Genomic DNA, 17,559 nt, shown 5'->3' with positions numbered 1-17,559 from the left:
TGGGGTTGCGTATAAAATGCGGCTAAGTGTAAAAGTATGCACTACTTTCATGCTATCCGCTTCGTCTAAACCTTTGTGCAGGGAGGATACGCGGCGTAGAAGTTGCAACACGGATTGCGTGGAGGTCTTGAGTGTTTTAAGGGTATGATCATTGCGTCCGGAATCCTGCAAGTAAAGGCCAAGGATACGGAGGGTGGGGGTGACGGGGATAGGGGTTCCTTGTAAAGTGATTTGAATGGGCGAATTAGCTGCAGATTTCGGTCTTATGAGGAGAAGCGCGGATTTAGAGGGGGAGCATTCGAGCCCAATAGATGACGCATGAGCGGAGATGGTGTCAGCTGCTAATTGAAGAGTTTCCTCAATTTCTCCATCAGATCCGTGAGTGGTCCATGCCGTAATATCATCAGCGTACAAGGTATGCCTTAGGTGTGGGATGAGAGCGAGTTTATGAGCTAGGGGGATGAGAGCAATATTAAATAGAAGGGGGGAGAGGACCGCGCCTTGGGGTGTTCCAAGCTCGCCGAGTGTATAAGGTGGTGTGCTCAGCTCAGCTATGTGCAGGGAGGCAGTGCGGCCCGAGAGAAAGGCGCGAACGTAGTTGTAGGTATTTGAGCCTACCTGTAGTGCCTGTAGTTCTCGAAAAATGGCATCGTGTCGAATCCTGTCAAATGCCTTTGTGAGGTCAACCGCCAGAATAGCTTTAGTGAGGTGGGGGATCGTGTCATCAAGCACGTCATCTGTAATTTGTAGTAGGGCATCCTGTGCTGATAGATGCGCACGAAAGCCCACCATGCTGTGCAGAAAAAGGTGGTTGTCTTCCATGTACGTGGTTAGTCGGGCAAAAATTATGTGTTCGAATGCCTTGCCGAGACAAGATGTCAGAGAAATTGGTCGGATATTCTCTATGTTGATGGGTTTGTGGGGTTTAGGAATAAATATGATTTTTCCATGCTTCCAGGTGGCAGGGAGTGTACCTGACTTCCAGCACTCGTTAAAGTGGGTGACTAGATGAGATATGGAGGCATCGTCAAGGTTTCGGATGACAGCATTGGTAATTTGATCTTCCCCGGGTGCAGTATTGCGTAATTTCAAAAGGGCTGCCCGAAATTCCGCCTCTGTAATAGGGGCGTCAAGCTGGGGTTGAGGTGGACCCGTGTACTCGGGGTGCTTGCAAGGGTCACCTGGGGTGGTATATGTTGATTTCACCTGCGCGAGGAAGGCGTTCGTGTCCTGCCTGTGGTTATGAGTAAGGCGGCGAATGCTAAGGCGTGTCTGGGTTTTAGATTTCGTGGGGTCTAGCATCTGGCGTAAGAGGTGCCAGGCACGGGTTGTGGAGAGATTGCCGCGGAGATTGTCACAAATCTGATTCCAGTTAGCTTTGCAAAGAGTGGTACTGTGGTGTTCTATTTGGGTCTGAAGCTGTGCCAGTTTGAGTTTTAGTTTCCTATTGTGTTTTTGAGTTTTCCATCTGTGTGTTATGCGTTCTTGAGCTTGAAGGAAGTGCGCGAGCTTACTGTCAATTACGGGGGTGTCTGGGGTAGTGTCTAGCGTTTGGGTATGTTGGCGAATGTCCTCCTGTAACTGGGTAGTCCAGGTGTCTAGGTCGAAGGGTACCTGTGTTGACTGTACATGTTCCTGGCGAAATTTTCGTAGCTGGTCCCAATTAGTTTGTCTAACGGTAAATTTGCGCTGAGGGCGGCGAGTCGTGCTCGGCAGCGGCGACAGCCTAGCAACGACATTCGAAGTATGTCCATCTTACTGAATCTCTAATACCTCATTTGCAAGAACTGCCTGGCTTTTACCACTAAGTTCCCGTAGAGATGGTTGTTTTGCAAAGTACCTAAGCGTCGGAGATCTAATTAAGGCCCCCGACATTTTTCTGTGGTAAACTGTTGAATCTGTGCTTTATTATTGTTTATGTCATCAACATATGCCCCTGGATTAATCTTTTATAGCTAATGCAGGTATTTAGTGTACGTCCAAGCTGACAAAGGTGATGACGCTTCAGAAATGCGATTCGTGCGGACGCTTCGATTGCCAGTTCTATAGCCTAAGGTACAAGCGCTGCACTGACTATTCGCGACCTTTGTTAGGTGCTCTCATTGGAAGCCTATGCGTAGAGACAATTTATTTCTTTCCCTTGAGTCTGGAGGAGTTTGGCTTCTTCACTTGTTTGCTCATCAGCTGGTTTCACGGTTTTTATTCTTCAGAGCTGCAAGCAATGCCTTTCTGCTAGCGGCGCTTAGTAGATGACTGAGTTGTCTGCCTTATCTGCTTGCTTTGACTGGTTATGGCCGTGAGGGAACTTTGTGGAGTTTCCTGAAGGAGGTTGCTGATACCTTGATTTTCTGACGGTTCGGTTTTCGTTGCAATATTTGCACGACCTGTCAAGCAGGCAGACGACAAAAGTAATAATAGAATCTCTATTCCCTCTACCCGTGTATCGGCAGCCTTACCTTGGTTTTATGCATTCTAGTTTATAAAATCGAGTTCAGCTAATGTATATTCAATCAGCTGCAAAAACCTTTTTTTTTTACTCCACATTTCGACTCTACCTGTAAAAGCTTGGCTTCGCGCCCGTTCTCGATGAGCTGTCGGCTGTGCGGCTAACCAGAGAGGATCGATTATTGCTTTGCGTGGTGCAGGAATGACGTTTTTTTCTTGGACTTACTTCAGCGGATAATAAAAAAGGATATTGAGATATTGCCTTACACTATGAGGTTCTTGCTTGTCCTGAAAGAATCCGCGATTCCATGCGATTTTTTTAATGCTGATGAGACTTCTTAGCCTGGGGAAGAGCCGCATGAAGGATCGACGCACAAAACCACCTCGTTCATCTAATTATCTGTTCAATGAACAGTGCGCCTTGGTGCCCGGGGTTTATGCTGGGAAGTACCGGCCGCCTGAATGGCTGCTGGTTCTTGACGCATGTGTATGCCACCAACAATTTCGATGGGCGAGTGGAGTGCGGTGTATGAAGACTTCAGAATATGCGTCTGCATTGCGGAATTGTATGTGGCCACTTAAAGCCTTTGGGTGCTCAGCGGGACTGATTTCCAAGCAGTAAAGCAAAAATAGCGCTGCGATAGCCTAGTGATGTCGCGCAGAGGGCTGCGAAGGTGATCTGTTCGCACCGCTGCGGGTTCGACTCCCACTCTTGGATATTTATTTAATTTCATTTCAAGTTAACATGACGTCCCTATTGCTAGGCAATACCTCAAAAAAGATCGTGACAAAATTCGCGGTCTATGTTGGGGAGAGTACGTATGTGTGCTTTCAATTCAATTCACCTTTTTTTTTCAACATTTCACGATGTTGACGGTCTCCCAGGCAAAAAGCTGTAGCAACAGCTTGACGAGGCCTGGAAACCGGCGGCAGGCAACAGTGACAGCAGTACAACAAAAAAAATTCTGTACAAGATATCAATTGCTATACTTAAAGAAAAGGTCACATTTTATCATGAATTTACAAAATAAGAGGTGAAGTAATTGAATAAAAAAAGATATCGAGATGTTATACCAAGGCTAGGGTTAACATGAACATGATACTGCAAAAAAAGTATAATTGCACATAAGAGAGAAACAACCATGTATATGTGTTTATTGTACGCGTTACCATTTTACGACAGAAACACTAAACACGGATCACTCCAGAAACATTGAATGGAAAATTTTACGTGTTATTCCAGCGTTATTAAAACTAGAGAGGCTGATTTTATTTAGTAACACTGAAACTTAATGACTGCAGAAGGTAATTAGTTCGGTGGTGTGGAATGAACCATTTTTCAGGGGCACGTGTTTTAGAAATATTGCAGCGTAACTTTACACCTGAGAGTGTCATTAGGAATTCTTGTACATTTCATTAGCAAAATAAAAGTGGTAGAGGAGGGGGTAACTATAAATAAACTCGATATTGATGACATGATGCTGTCGAAATAGCGAGGCTGAAGGATGGAAATATGACACATTCTTTATGCAACGCACGGCTTTTTTTTTCTAGGCACAGAAGTGTGCCGACGTTTTTTTTTGTAGTAGCTCCCCGTACTAGTGTGCAATAGTTAAGGTGTGAACGGAAGAGTGCGTGGTAAACTCGTAGTCTAATGGATATCGGAAAGAGATCACGCATTCAAAATAAGGCACCTACTGCAGGTTAGACTCTTTTAGCCATTTTCTCAACATGACTGTCTCATGTCATCTGACTGTAGAATACGACACCTAGTATTTTTGTTCTTTCCCGATATCTGTTTCATAAGGCCCTAATTTTAGCTCACGACTAGAGGCCAAGCGTTTATTTTCAGGCGCAAATAAAACTGCTTTTGATTTTTTCGCCCTAATATTGACGCCAGCGCTCGTGCAGACGGAAGCGCCTTTCAAGAAGAAGAGGAAGTGTGTGTGTGTAAAAGTGCACCTGGAAGCTAAAACTCCTAGTCATTCCAACAGTTCACCGCCTGTGTCTTGGCCACTCCCCCGTAGTGGGTATGTGCCATTCTACTTGAGGCCAACCAACCAACCAACCAGCGCACGTCTGGGCTACGCTGCTGTTGACCCTCAGCCGCTGATTACCACCGTGACATCTGGTGCAGGTGCTGGGTACGTCGTTAATGCACTGTACGCCCCCTTCAAGCCGCAATTCAAGCCCCGTACTAATACCGAAGGTAGACACGCCAGTCCACCAGGGCAGTCACCGATTACAGGGCTTACCTCCCGTGTTCATGGAGGGCAGGTGCTACAACAATGAATCCTTCAGCTACAGCGTCGCCGGTCCTGCTACACCACCAGCGAGAGCCACCCCATTTCCACGGTCAACCACACGAGGACGCCGAAGACTGGCTGGACCAGTATGACCGGGTGGCCATCTACAATGGTTGGGGCGCTGACTGCAAGATGCGGCATGTTTATTTCGCCCTTGAAGACTACGCGAGGACCTGGTTTCTGAACAATGAATCTGGCCTTGGAACCTGGGATACGTTGAAAACGGAGTTCCTCCAAGCCTTCAAAGACAACACGTTGCGCCAAGAGAAGGCTGACCTGCTTTTAAAGGCCAGACATCAACTCCCCAGCGAGAATGTGACTGTGTATGTGGAGGAAATGAAGAGGCTCTTCCGGCGTGCGGACCCAAGCATGTCGGAGGAGAGGAAGGTGAGCTTCCTTATGAAAGGTGTCAAGGAGCAGCTGTTCGCCGGCCTGGTTCGAAGTCCTTCAGTCACTGTAGCTGACTTCGTGAAGGAGGCGAGCAGCATCGAAAAGTCCCTTGACATGAGGGCCCGGCAGTACGACCGTACGACTGCATCGGTGCTCACCGCCACTGTGGAGGGTGCCACGGTGAATTCTGCAGACTCCTTACGTGAGATGATTCGATGTATCGTGAGGGAGGAACTGGCGAAGCTCTTTCCGGACAAGGAAAAGCCTCAGCCTAGCACACTTGCTGACGTTGTCCGTGAGGAGGTGCAGCAAGCGCTAGGTACTTGTACAGCACTACCTGTTCCCGGCCCTGTGCAGCCTCAGCCCCCGAATCTCAGCTACGCCGCCATCACACGCCGTTTTATTCCATCCCAGCCGAACCGACGTTACGACACACCTGCCTCCGCCGCTACACGAACTCCACCTTCCCAGCCGAATTCTCCACAGCGGCTAGGACGCCGCAGAACGGATGTCTGGAGAGCGCCAGACGATCAGCCGCTGTGCTACCATTGCGGTGAGGCTGGACATGTTTATCGCCGCTGCCCATACAAAGAGATGGGCCTTCGATGATTCCCCGTCGGTTGTCCTTGTCCGATGTATGGAGAACGACAGCAGGAGATCGCGGACTACATCTCGCAAGCGGACTCCGTACAGCCCCGTTTCTCTCGATCTCCATCACCGCGTCGCTACAGTTCCCCAGGACGAGGCCAGTCTCAGAGTCCCCGTAGGGGAAACTAGATACAGCAGCCTCTGGAGGTGCGGCTGCTCAACGACGAATTATGCAAGATCCTCCATCGCCACAAGACATTTCTCAACCAACGCCGAATTCCATAGCCGTACCGACGATTCTTGAGCCCACGTACCTCAAAACTCGCCGATGTCCTGACGCACCCCTCCATGCCCACGACGCCTTTCCTGCATGCCGAACTCCTTCGACGCACCGCAGCCGAGACCGAATGCCTCGACATCCCCAAAGGAAAACACCACCAACTGCCGACTTGGAGGTTTCGGTTGACGGCGCCGATATAACCGCGCTGGTGGATACTGGTGCCGATTATTGAGTACTTAGTGGACAATTCGCCGCGGCACTAAACAAGGTCACAACCGCTTGGGACGGCCCACAGATGCGTACTGCAAGGGGGACATTTAATTACACCTACGGGAATGTGCACGTCGAGGGTAACCGTGCAAGGCCAAACATTCTTGGCAACGTTCGTAGTGTTAGCCGAGTGCTCCGGGGACGTCATACTCGGTATGGACTTTCTGACCGAAAACGGTGCAGTTATTGATCTGCAATCGCAGCCCGTCAAGTTCTCGACCGCGAAGGCCATATCTGTGGAGTGTTCTGCCAGCGGCGCTGCACATTCTGGACGAACACGTGACCGTGCCTCCACGTTCCAGTGTGATGGTAACCGTCGGCACAAAGCACATACGGCAAATTGAGGCTGTCGTCGAAAGCAAGCTGCTGTTGCTACTGGACATAGCAATTTCCGTCGCCAGGGCGGTTGTCTTCCTTGAAGATAGCAAGGTCAACGTTCTTCTCACCAACTTCAGCTACGAACACCAACACCTTAACAAGGGGACGACTGTGGCGTATATTGACGCTCTTAGGGACAATAGGTGTGTGCACAGTTTAACAACTGCTTCAACAACTGAGCCCGACGGACTTGCTGGTGTTAAGTACGACATTAACCCAACCCTCCCGCTCGACCAACGAGACAAAGTGTGGGAACTGCTCAATCGCTACCGTGGTGCCTTCGCGTCCTCGCCACGCATCGGGCGGACGCATCTTGCGAAACATCGCATTATTACAGAAGAAAATGTTCCGCCACTCCGACAGTCACCTTATCGAGTGTCTACTAAAGAACGTGAGGCTATTACCACACAGGTGAAAGAAATGCTCGCAAACGACGTTATTCGCCCTTCTAGGAGCCCGTGGGCGGCATCTGTAGTGCTTGTGAAGAAGAAGGACGGCACCTTACGATTCTGCGTTGACTACCGTCGGTTAAACAACATCACTAAAAAGGATGTGCATCCGCTGCCCAGGATTCACGACGCCTTGGATCGCTTGTGCAACACCAGATAATTTTCTTCCATGGATTTGAAGTCTGGATATTGGCAAATTGAGGTAGACGAAAGAGACCGCGAAAAGACAGCATTCATCACTCCAGACGGCTTGTATGAGTTCCAGGTGATGCCATTTGGTCTTTGTTCGGCACCCGCGACTTTCCAAAGGCTCATGGACACCGTTCTTGCGGATTTGAAGTGGCAAACTTCTCTGGTCTACCTGGACGACGTCATCGTTTTTGCGCCGTCTTTCGAGGAGCGCCTTCGTCACCTCGAGAAGGTCCTGCAGGCCATAACGTCATCAGGCCTTACTCTAAAAGCTGAAAAATGCCATTTTGCTTATGAAGAGTAAAAGTTTTTAGGCCATGTCGTGAACCAAGAAGGGGTTCTTCCGTATCCTGAAAAAACATCCGCCATTGCCAATTATCCACCGCTGCGTGACGAAAAGGAAGTTCGTCGCTTCCTCGCGTTATGCGCATATTACCGCCGCTTCGTGGAGAATTTCGCTAAAATTCCTTCACCCCTTACTGACCTGTCAAAAGCGCATGTACCCTTTCAAGTGGGAACCTCCGCAGCAGAAGGCGTTTCAAGAGCTTCAACGCCGCCTACAGTCACCCCCCGTGCTGGCGCACTTTGATGAGCTTGCTTACACACGGGTACACACCGATGCGATCAAAGTTGGTTTGGGTGCTGTCCTTGCTCAAGTTCACCGAGACCAAGAACGTGTCATCGCCTATGCCAGCCGTGCACTCTCCAAGACAGAAGCCAACTACTCTGCCTCTGAAAAAGAGTGCCTCGCCATCGTGTGGGCAGTTTCCAAGTTCAGACCATACCTTCCTGAGTGCCGTCCATACCAACGATTTCGCCGAGCATCAACGCGCCGACCCCGATCTTCGCGACCTCATTCGTTATCTTGAAGGAGCCAGCAGCACAGTTCCTAAAGCTTTCAGGCGCTCTTTGTCGACTCTCTGCATACGTAATGGTGTTCTCTTTAAGAAGAACTTCGCTGCCAACACTAGGCCGTACTTGCTGGTCGTCCCCGTGTCCCTACACAATGAAATTCCTCACGCCTGCCGTGACGAACCAGCTTCCGGCCACCTTGAGATTACTAGAGCACAAGCGAGAATTCAAGAGAAGTACTACTGGCCGCGCCTGGGTCATGACGTTGCACACTACGTCCGCACTTGCCGGGATTGCCAGCGCCGTAAGGTCCCGCCCGTGAAGCCAGCCGGATTCCTCAAGCCCGTTGAGCCGCCTTCGCAAGCATTTCAACAAGTCGGCATGGACTTGCTGGGACCTTTCCCTACATCAGGCTCCGGGAAAAGGTGGATAATCGTAGCCACTGATTATCTCACGCGTTATGCAGAGACAGCATCCCTTCCGAGTAGCACCGCCCTCGAAGTAGCCCAGTTCTTTGTGCATCAAATCGTCTTACGTCATGGAGCTCCACAAGTTTTAATTACGGACAGAGGGGCTGCCTTCTCCTCTGAGCACTTGCACCATATTCTAGTTTTTAGTCACACCAGCCACCGTAGGACGACTTCCTATCATCCCCAAACTAACGGACTGACGAAACGTCTAAACAAGACGCTTACAGACATGTTTTCCATGTACGTGGATGTTGAACATAAAACCTGGGACGACATCCTGCCCTATGTCACGTTCGCCTTAATACAGCCGTACAAGAAACCACCAACATGACGCCCTTTAGCCTCGTTAATGGCCGTCAGGTGACGACAACACTCGATGCCATGCTGCCCCATGACGAAGACCACCCAAATGACGACGTTGCATCTTTCTTACAACGCGCCGAAGCTGCCCGCCAACTCGTACGGCTTCGCATTCAAGATCAACAGGGCCAGGACGCGCAACGCTACAACCTACGGAGGCGGCTTGTTGAATACCTCCCGGGTGACCTCGTCTGGGTTTGGTCCCCAATCCGACGACGCGGCCTAAGTGAAAAGCTCTTGCGCCGCTATTTCGGTCCTTACCGAATTGTGCGACGCCTTGGAGCCCTGAATTATGAAGTCATCCCTCACGAGCCCCAACAATCTCGCCGCCACCCCCGCCCCGAGGTGGTCCACGTCGTTCGCCTGAAGCCCTACTACGAAAGGGCGCACTAACTTTTCTCGAGACCACTCCTGTGTTCGTGGCGGCATCGGGTCGATGCCTTCGGAGGAGGGGGCTCATGACGCCAGCGCTCGTGCAGACGGAAGCGCCTTTCAAGAAGAAGAGGAAGTGTGTGTGTGAAAGTGCACCTGGAAGCGCACGTCTCGGCTACGCCGCTGTTGACCCTCAGCCGCTGATTACCACCGTGACAATATTGCTGAAGGAACAGTGGGCGCTAGAATAACTACTAGCGAACGTAAGATTCGCTGTATACTGATAGAGAATTCATGCCAAAAAATGTAAAGTTTAACTTATTCTTGCGTCTGCCTGTGAAGAAGCTAGCAAAAAAAAAAGCATACAACCTGCTGTCTGCGTATCCAGGGATTTTTTATAATGCAGGTCAGAGTTTTCATTTTGTTTCGGCAAGCTTGTTGCTGCTGCTAAAGGCCATTCGCTGCAGTACACGCTATTGTCGTCTGGCCATGACGCTTATAACCTCCCTTGCTGTTTTCTCAGTGATAAGAATTTTACTTACCATTCTTTTGGTGCTTGTCCCACTTTTCCGTTAGCAGATCAAAGCCTGTTGCAGCAACAATAACCGTCGCAAGGACCGCCAAGAAAGCTCTGCACACAATTGCAAAAAAAGTGCGTTGTTTTCAAAGAACGATCATCTAGCATTGCCAGTGTGCCATCACTGGTAGCTGTGCAATATAAGTATGATTTTCTTTCTTTCCTCTTTGCTCTTATTGGTAAAGCGCCAGCAAGCTCCCATTTTCGGGGGTAATCGGAAAAGACGCATTTTAAGTTTTCTTTGATACACATTTTTGCTCCTAATTGCAGAACATTGGTGTTAAGTACGAGTTTTTCACCTTGAAAAAGGGCAGGGAAGCCTCCAAAAAAACTGCCCACCAAAATAGACATTTTTGGTGCGTACAGTGTGGCGGCAACTGACAAAGGACAGGGTTAATTGGAGAGACATGGGAGAGGCCTTTGCCCTGCAGTGGGTGTAGTCAGGTTGATGATGACAGTAGTGACCATTATCATATGAGATGGAAAAATCGTTTTCCAAAAAACTGCGAATTTCATGATTATTTTTTCACAAAGTGTCAGAATGACTTTTGATATTGCACGTTAAGAAGAAAACTATCTAAAAAACAAAAACTAAGCTTGTCACATTTAATTGTAACTAATAAATGAGTGCTAAAACTTCTTGCCATCTCAAATTACTGACGACTGTACGTGTCTGTATGCGTGTGCCTCTATGGTGTGTACTTACATGATCCCTGCTTGAGTGCTGTTTATTCCGTCGTCCACACTTGTCACACAGTTGTCGACAACAACCTTGGCTGCGCTACCTGCCACTAAGAACAGAATATAAAATTATTTGTGGATAAACTTCTCTATGTGTACGTGTTACAAATTTACTGACGAGCGTAGGATGCTTGCTAAATCAGAAGGTGAGGCATCTATCGACTCATAATTGCCTGTGTTAGTGGAAATAATCTATCGTAACGCACAAGCACAGGACGGTTGCTTTCCTGGACTATCTGTAGCAACGCAACCTAAACAGGCGCCATCAATTGCCGCCAGGAGTGTTTATACTCGTTCACATGTTTCCTGCCGCAAAAAAGAAAAATGTAGCGCCAATCAAATAGCCGTATGAACCGATTCTGGCGGAGATTTGGTTATCAGCACTTTGTAAACTGTGCCTGTCTCTTATTAGCGATAAACACCGTAGTAGCGCAAGATTTAAAATAATTACAGCTTCCTTTTTCTTTACACTCTTTTCTTGGTAGGATAGCATCGCTACTAAAATGGGTTATTCGTAATGTTAAAAACTTACAAAATCGCTCTTTGCATTTTACTTTATAAAACGAAATGTCTGAGGTATTTCGACGCGCAGTGGCATCGCCCAGCAAGCGGCCGTTTTCATGTTCTGCCTCCGTCGAAATTCGAGCGCGGTAGCAGCCTGGGCTTCATCCTGCGACCTTATGGGCGGAACAGCTGGACGCGCAAAGGGCGCTGAGTAGCGCCGGTTCTGTTTGGTGAACAGCGCGGAGCGAAAATGAGAGACAAAAAACTAAATGATCGTTACTGAAAATCAAAATGTTAATTGTTGCACCCCACATTTCGACCAGCAGGCTTTATAGGAGCAGTTATGTGAAATAAGGCAGCTGGTCTTGTGTTGTTAAGTTTTAGAGAACTTGCGATACATACTGGTCTGGGCGATGTTCGTCAGGTCCTGCGCACTGCATGTGCTGACGAAACACAGGCCGAGGCGAAGACCGGGCAGCTTCTTGTCTACGGAATAACTCGCAAATTTGTCTGCCTGAGAAAGCAAAGATTATGACAGGTATAGTGGAGAGTTAAAGCGCAAATTTTTCTGCAGCGAAGCAGAACTTTGGGTGCAGCGGGATATACAATCTGGAGGCTGCCGTTCCAGCTATCATTGACTACAGATCCTTGCAACGTCATAGTGTTGATATTAGCTTAGAGCGGAAGGCGTCGGAAGAAGTTAAGCAAAGGCAAGGGAAAACAACATCTGAATTGTTGATTTAAAGTCGGTCTTTTAAAGCTGGAGTGCAGATGCGGGGAAAAATGAATGCACGACATATATAACTAATAAACAGCGGCAGGCAGCGATGAGCATGTCGCAGGGTAGGAGGTACACAGATAGAGCTTCTCTTTTTCGGTCATGCTGATGGGTGTAGTACTCGTCGTTGAGTACTTCAGAAGGGAAACAATAACGCCTACAAAGTCAAACACACCGGAAGGACGACGCAGGACAAGTGACCACTTCATCTAACTATTCGCTGAGAAGCAAGCAAATTAAAGGAATACCAAGATATGTGCCGAAGATACAAAACCTCCTACTTGGAAAGGCTCATGGTATCACAAACACATCTCTTCCTCTCTTCCTTGTTTGGAAAGCTTCTACTTATCTCCTTATTGCAGAATCTATCTCATAAAACCGAGGTTCACACTTCTCGTAGCGCGAGCATTTTACCGCTGGCACTTGGTCTGCCGCTCGGTGACACGCATGGCATTCTGCACAATGTTGGGAAAAATACCGGCCTCCCTCTTCTTTTCGTGTTAAGCCGCACGTTCATTCACACAACGCATCGTTCGGCCCACATATGCATTCCCGTACGTCAGTCCAAATCTAGCACAAATTGAAGTTCCTCTAATTTGTCGCTGAGGCTTCTTTAAACTGATAAACGAGTCCTATTTTTTTTATTTGTCTGCGTCCTCTTCGTCTTTACATTTACTCTCCATTTCCCTCTGTTCGACGTCTCCAAGTGGCCCACAGGCTCCGCGTGTTACATCGCATAGAAGGGTGATTGCTTCAGGGGATGCGCAAGACAAGGCCGTGTGGCATTCACCCACCAAGCCAAGAATGTCCGAGGGACGTCCAATTAAGATCTGCATGTTCGAAGCCAGATCCGGACATGTCCTTTCTGCCCTGCTGTCGCCACGGAGGCATTGCTCAGCCACGTTGTGGAAACTTATTCCGGACGTTGCGCAGCACGCGACTTGCATACACGCTGTTAGGGACGAGGTAGCAGCATCCCACCGCTGCCACCAGTTTGTTACGGACGAGGTAGCATGGACGTGTGCCGGAGAGAGAATCAGGGACGACTGAGACGAGGCTGCTGGAAAAGACAATTAGAGGACTTTATACAGGAATATTTACAAGTGAGCTGCAGGAACGCTGCATCACGACAGCTCAACAGGAGACCATGATGACCAAGAAGCTCTTCGGCCGTGCCGCTGCCGGCTTTTTAAGAGTTCTCTTCCCTAGGGTCCCTAGATGGGGGCCGGGTTTCACTGGCACCAATCACAGACACCGACGCACTCACTCGCTCCCGAGAGATCACGCCGTCGTCACGCGCTGGGAGAGGGGAACGATGCCAACCACGTAGCGCAGACGCCGAAATGTCCATGAGCGGCGTTCGCGCGCATTTCGAACGCGCGTTCACACTCGGTGTACGGGAAACGCTCGCTCAACCGGGCAGACGGACGCGGCTTCCGTGGCAATCCAGGCGCTCACCCAACGCGCGTCTCGGGGTTTGTCGGCGTTTCGGTGCTGCCATGTCGTTGTCTTCCCCACGACGAAGGCCAGACGTAACAACGCCGACATAGCCGCCGCCCAGAATATGAATAGACGGGCCACTTAATTCTTATTTACAGTGGCGCCACTGTTTTTCTTGTGGCCACTCACTTTTTCTCGCGGCGCCTGCAACTCCCAGCTCTCTTCTTTATTTTATTTCGCTGATCACCTGGTTATGAGACTCTCGCATTTCACTTTCCGACTGCCATTTTTCTGTATTTCATGTCTTATCCGCCTGGGTTTAAGGCACTTCGGTTTCTTTCCGCGTAATGTTTTCAAGTACGCCATGGAATGTGAGTTCAACAGCAGGAAACACCAAGAAATGAATATCTAGTTGGTACATTATTTGCATAAGAGCAGCGCAGCAGACGGAACCAAGGAAAGAAGAGACAAACACAAGCGCTCACTGTCAACTCTCTATGACAGACAGCGCTCACTGTCAACTCACTGTCCGTAAGTTCGCCCGCGCTTTCGTGCGCGCCCGCATGGCATAGGAAACTCGAACCCCTATGTAAATCTGTGCGTTGTGGAAGCTGAGGATTACGCGTAGAGATCACGTGAAGAGAGAAGAGCAAGTTTCAGTCTGGTTTATTCGATGCTTGCCTCGAATGGCGAATTGAATCGGAAAAAAAGGGTGCCGAAGACTGAAGCAAAGGCGGAGGTTGTCATGAGCACAGAAGTCAACTCGATTCATACTTGAGAGTACTTGAATGATATCCAACGCAGTCAAAAAGCAAGTTATGCAGGTTACCAAGGTCACTGGAAGTTACTGTTCTCGCAGGGAAGGTTCAGCGGCTATGTCGCCGGGATCCTTTCATCGGAGGAGTTGACGCGGCTTATTTATGGTAATGCTCAGTTCTTTACTCATTTCGATTTAAGACCTGAAGCACTTCTTTATGGCGAGAGCGCTGAAACGGCTTTATGATGGGGACAGTTTTAGCAGCTCTCGGGATGGGAATAAGCATAATAAATAGAAAAAACATACAGCGAGAAGCCGTCAAATGCTCACCCTCCTGTGGGAAAAAGCAATAGCCGGCCGGATTTCCTCAAGGAAAGAGTCTTCGTCGATGATTGAGAAACGCATATTGCAATATTGGCCTCGAACTTTCTCTGCGCCATTTTCGTCCCGCACCACGGTCTTGATGCACTCGTCGTAAGCACCAAGCTCAGCCGATGTCCCATGCAGTAAACCTGTCGGATACTTGGCCGTGGCGTCGAATACTGCGTGAATGTTATGACGAGAAAGAGGGAGAGAAAATTTGGGTAGTTTCTTCAGACGGGTGGGGCAGTAGACAAAGAAAAAACTTTCAACCACAAAACGTGCTACTACAATCGGAAGGACATTATAATCGGCACAGCTGTCGTTGCTCTAGTGAGCACAAAACTGTGGCTGCCTTGCTGAGGTCTAGAAAGAACGAAAGGGGCATTTTTCGTCATGAGTTGGTCGCTGTAGATCTTAAGTAAAGGGTGTTCATCATTCATTTTACATCAATGGTTGGACGAAGGAATTCGTCACCGTTGCCATCCTTGAAGCAGGTAACAACCCCAAATTTTTGTGTTCATTTGCTGACCACGTGGACCTGGACATGGAGTCGAAAGCTCCATATGCGATTTTGCGATCCATCTCGCTTTTCCCGCGTCAGTCAGACTGACGCGGCTCAGTCTATTAGAGAAGCTCAGGAAGGGAAGAATGAGTAAGAGCAGCTGTCACATTCACTTTTCCCCCATTTAAATGGAGAAAAATTTGGGTTTTCGCTTCCTTCCATTTTATGTATTTACTGACTTTCTTGATGGTTTCTACCTTCCTTTTTTTTCTCAAAACTTGATGGTTTCTACATTCCTTTTTTTTTGTCTGGATCCGTCAGAGAAATAGCTTAAGAATAGCCATATCCCTGGGATATATCACTTGCATGCCGATGAACAGTTACATCCATGGGTACCTGGATTCGAATGCTAGATCTGGGGACCGCGCCACGCTGCTGTATAGCTTCCATCGAGGAATCTGGGGTTCATCCAATTATTCGGACTTAACATATGCCGTAGGCATAATGTCGCAATTAAGACAAACCTTTGTGCAGCACCCGTGATTAAAGGCCCTTCAAGAAAACGAACTTAACTAAACACTATTCACCACTTCTACTCATTCCTACGTTATGAGCCAGAATGACCACGTAGTAGTTCACTCTACTTTTTCTACCAACATTACCTGATGTCCTAAATCCGAAAAAAAATTGCTGAGGCTCAGCTTGGCTGAGCCTGGGGAATGCGAAGCATATTAGTGGCTAGGCTTGGTAATACGTGGCTTTCCTTGGTTGAATACTTGGTCATTTTAATACAACCACTAGAAGCCTTCGTCGTGGGGGAAGACAACGGCATGGCTACAGCGGAACGCCGACTAACCCCGAGACGCGCGTTGGGTGAGCGCCTGGATTGCCACGGAAGCCTGCGTTCAAAGGGCAAGGCATCGCGCCGAACGGGTGGTGGCGTTCCTCCCTTCCTGTACGGTGCGGTTCGGGTGTCCTCCGAGATGACATTAGGCCCGTAAACATTTCATGCTTACTGTACTGTCGGTTACGGGAGAGGCAGATATTTTTGTCCTGATCGTTTGGAAGTCAATAAACTTCTCTTTATAGTATGAGACACAAGGACATTCAAGTGGTTGTATTAGAAACAACGCTCTTCCAGCCGGTGCTCTCGTTCTTCGGAGGATTCCATGGCGCGCCTTTGTCGTCTATAGGCATTCCGACGCTCCAAACGAGTCGACATACTACTACACTCACTACCGTCCACACTGATTGAAGCACAGTTTAACTCTTGCACCAGAGTCGATACACCACTGTCCGCACTGGTTGAAACACAGTTCGACGGCGCGAGATGGAGGCCGGCTCTCTCATCCGATGTCACGTGGTGTGACATCACGGTGTCACGTGGTGTGACGGCTAGGGGTCCCGCGGCGACGGCGCAAGGTGGAGGCCGGCTCTCTCATCCGATGTCACGTGGTGTGACGTCACGGTGCCACGTGGTATGACGTCATGGTGTCACGTGGTGTGACGTCACGGTGTCACGTGGTGTCACGTGGTGTGACGTCACGGCGTCACGGGGGGGTCCCACGGCGACGGCGTGAGTGGTAGCTCTAGCAATATGCTTCGCATAAAAATACTGGCACCATACGACAAAGGAGACTACAATAACATGAATTCCCTAATGATATCGCCTCTACTTATCAACTACGTTCTACTGAGTCGAACTGGTGCCTCTTCAAACTCACTTTGTTGCGTTTGATAAGACTACATTCCTACCCTCAGCGGCAACAGAGCGAACATGTTCTTCATGGCTTAATATCAAACTAAAACGTTTAAATGACGATAAAAAGCTCCTTTCTTGTTCTGCGAATTTATCTAACACCGGATGCGCACAGAACAAAATACCACCTGAATGCCGAGCATTATTCCGTCCTCACTATCCAAACTAAACACCTCTTCTTTTCTACTACTGTACCTGAGACGCTATAAACAAACCCAAAGCGCTCCCCGAAACATTTAACCCTTATATAAATACTATTATTTCACTCTGCTACAGCACGTGCTCACCAGTACGCGTATCTGAGGTGCTCCACATATCGAACTACGCTATTTTTTTAGCTTTTATTAATAAAGAAATTCATAATATTCCTGATCTTCCCCCATTACCGCTTCCACTAATGAACAGCATCACCTTCAACTCACAAGGTATTTTTAATATTATCGACTGGCTAAATTGTCATCTTCCTGCATTATCTCTGGAATTAAGTCGACAGTTTTAAGAAAGCCTAAGCATGTTTGCAATCCTATTCTTTCCCTCATTTTTCAGCAGTCGTTTGAAGCAGGCTCCGTTGCACATTACTGGCGAGTTATCAAGGTCATTCCAGCTTTCAAGAAAAGTAACCGATCATCCAAGGACAACTGATGACCCATTTCGCTGACTAGTGTATTCTCCAAGATCATGCAACACGTCCTTACTCTAACGTTGCTACACTTATAACACCGCTAAGCCACACTTTCATCCAAACCAGCACTGATTCAGAAAGGAACACTCATGTGAAACCAAATTAGT

The 17,559-nt window shown here is 48.5% G+C and overlaps 1 protein-coding gene across 1 annotated transcript in view; it reads right to left on the bottom strand.

Annotated features, from left to right (window-relative positions):
• The window catches only part of LOC149354392 (nose resistant to fluoxetine protein 6-like), a 57,641-nt gene that overhangs the window by 33,664 nt on the left and 6,418 nt on the right, over positions 1-17,559 (bottom strand). Inside the window, exons 2-5 of the mRNA XM_089575975.1 lie at positions 14,477-14,688; positions 11,574-11,685; positions 10,633-10,717; positions 9,892-9,980 (exon numbers count right to left, since the gene is read on the bottom strand). Of these exons, the coding sequence (XP_089432101.1) occupies positions 9,892-9,980; positions 10,633-10,717; positions 11,574-11,685; positions 14,477-14,688 (498 nt within the window). The remainder of the gene's footprint in view (positions 1-9,891; positions 9,981-10,632; positions 10,718-11,573; positions 11,686-14,476; positions 14,689-17,559) is intronic.

The sequence above is a fragment of the Amblyomma mixtum genome, chromosome 3 (genome assembly GCF_055824585.1).
Source record: "Amblyomma mixtum isolate Tamu chromosome 3, ASM5582458v1, whole genome shotgun sequence".
NCBI classification, from domain to species: domain Eukaryota; kingdom Metazoa; phylum Arthropoda; class Arachnida; order Ixodida; family Ixodidae; genus Amblyomma; species Amblyomma mixtum.
Note: the sequence above shows the minus strand (reverse complement) of the source record. Positions and strands in the feature narration are given on the sequence as shown.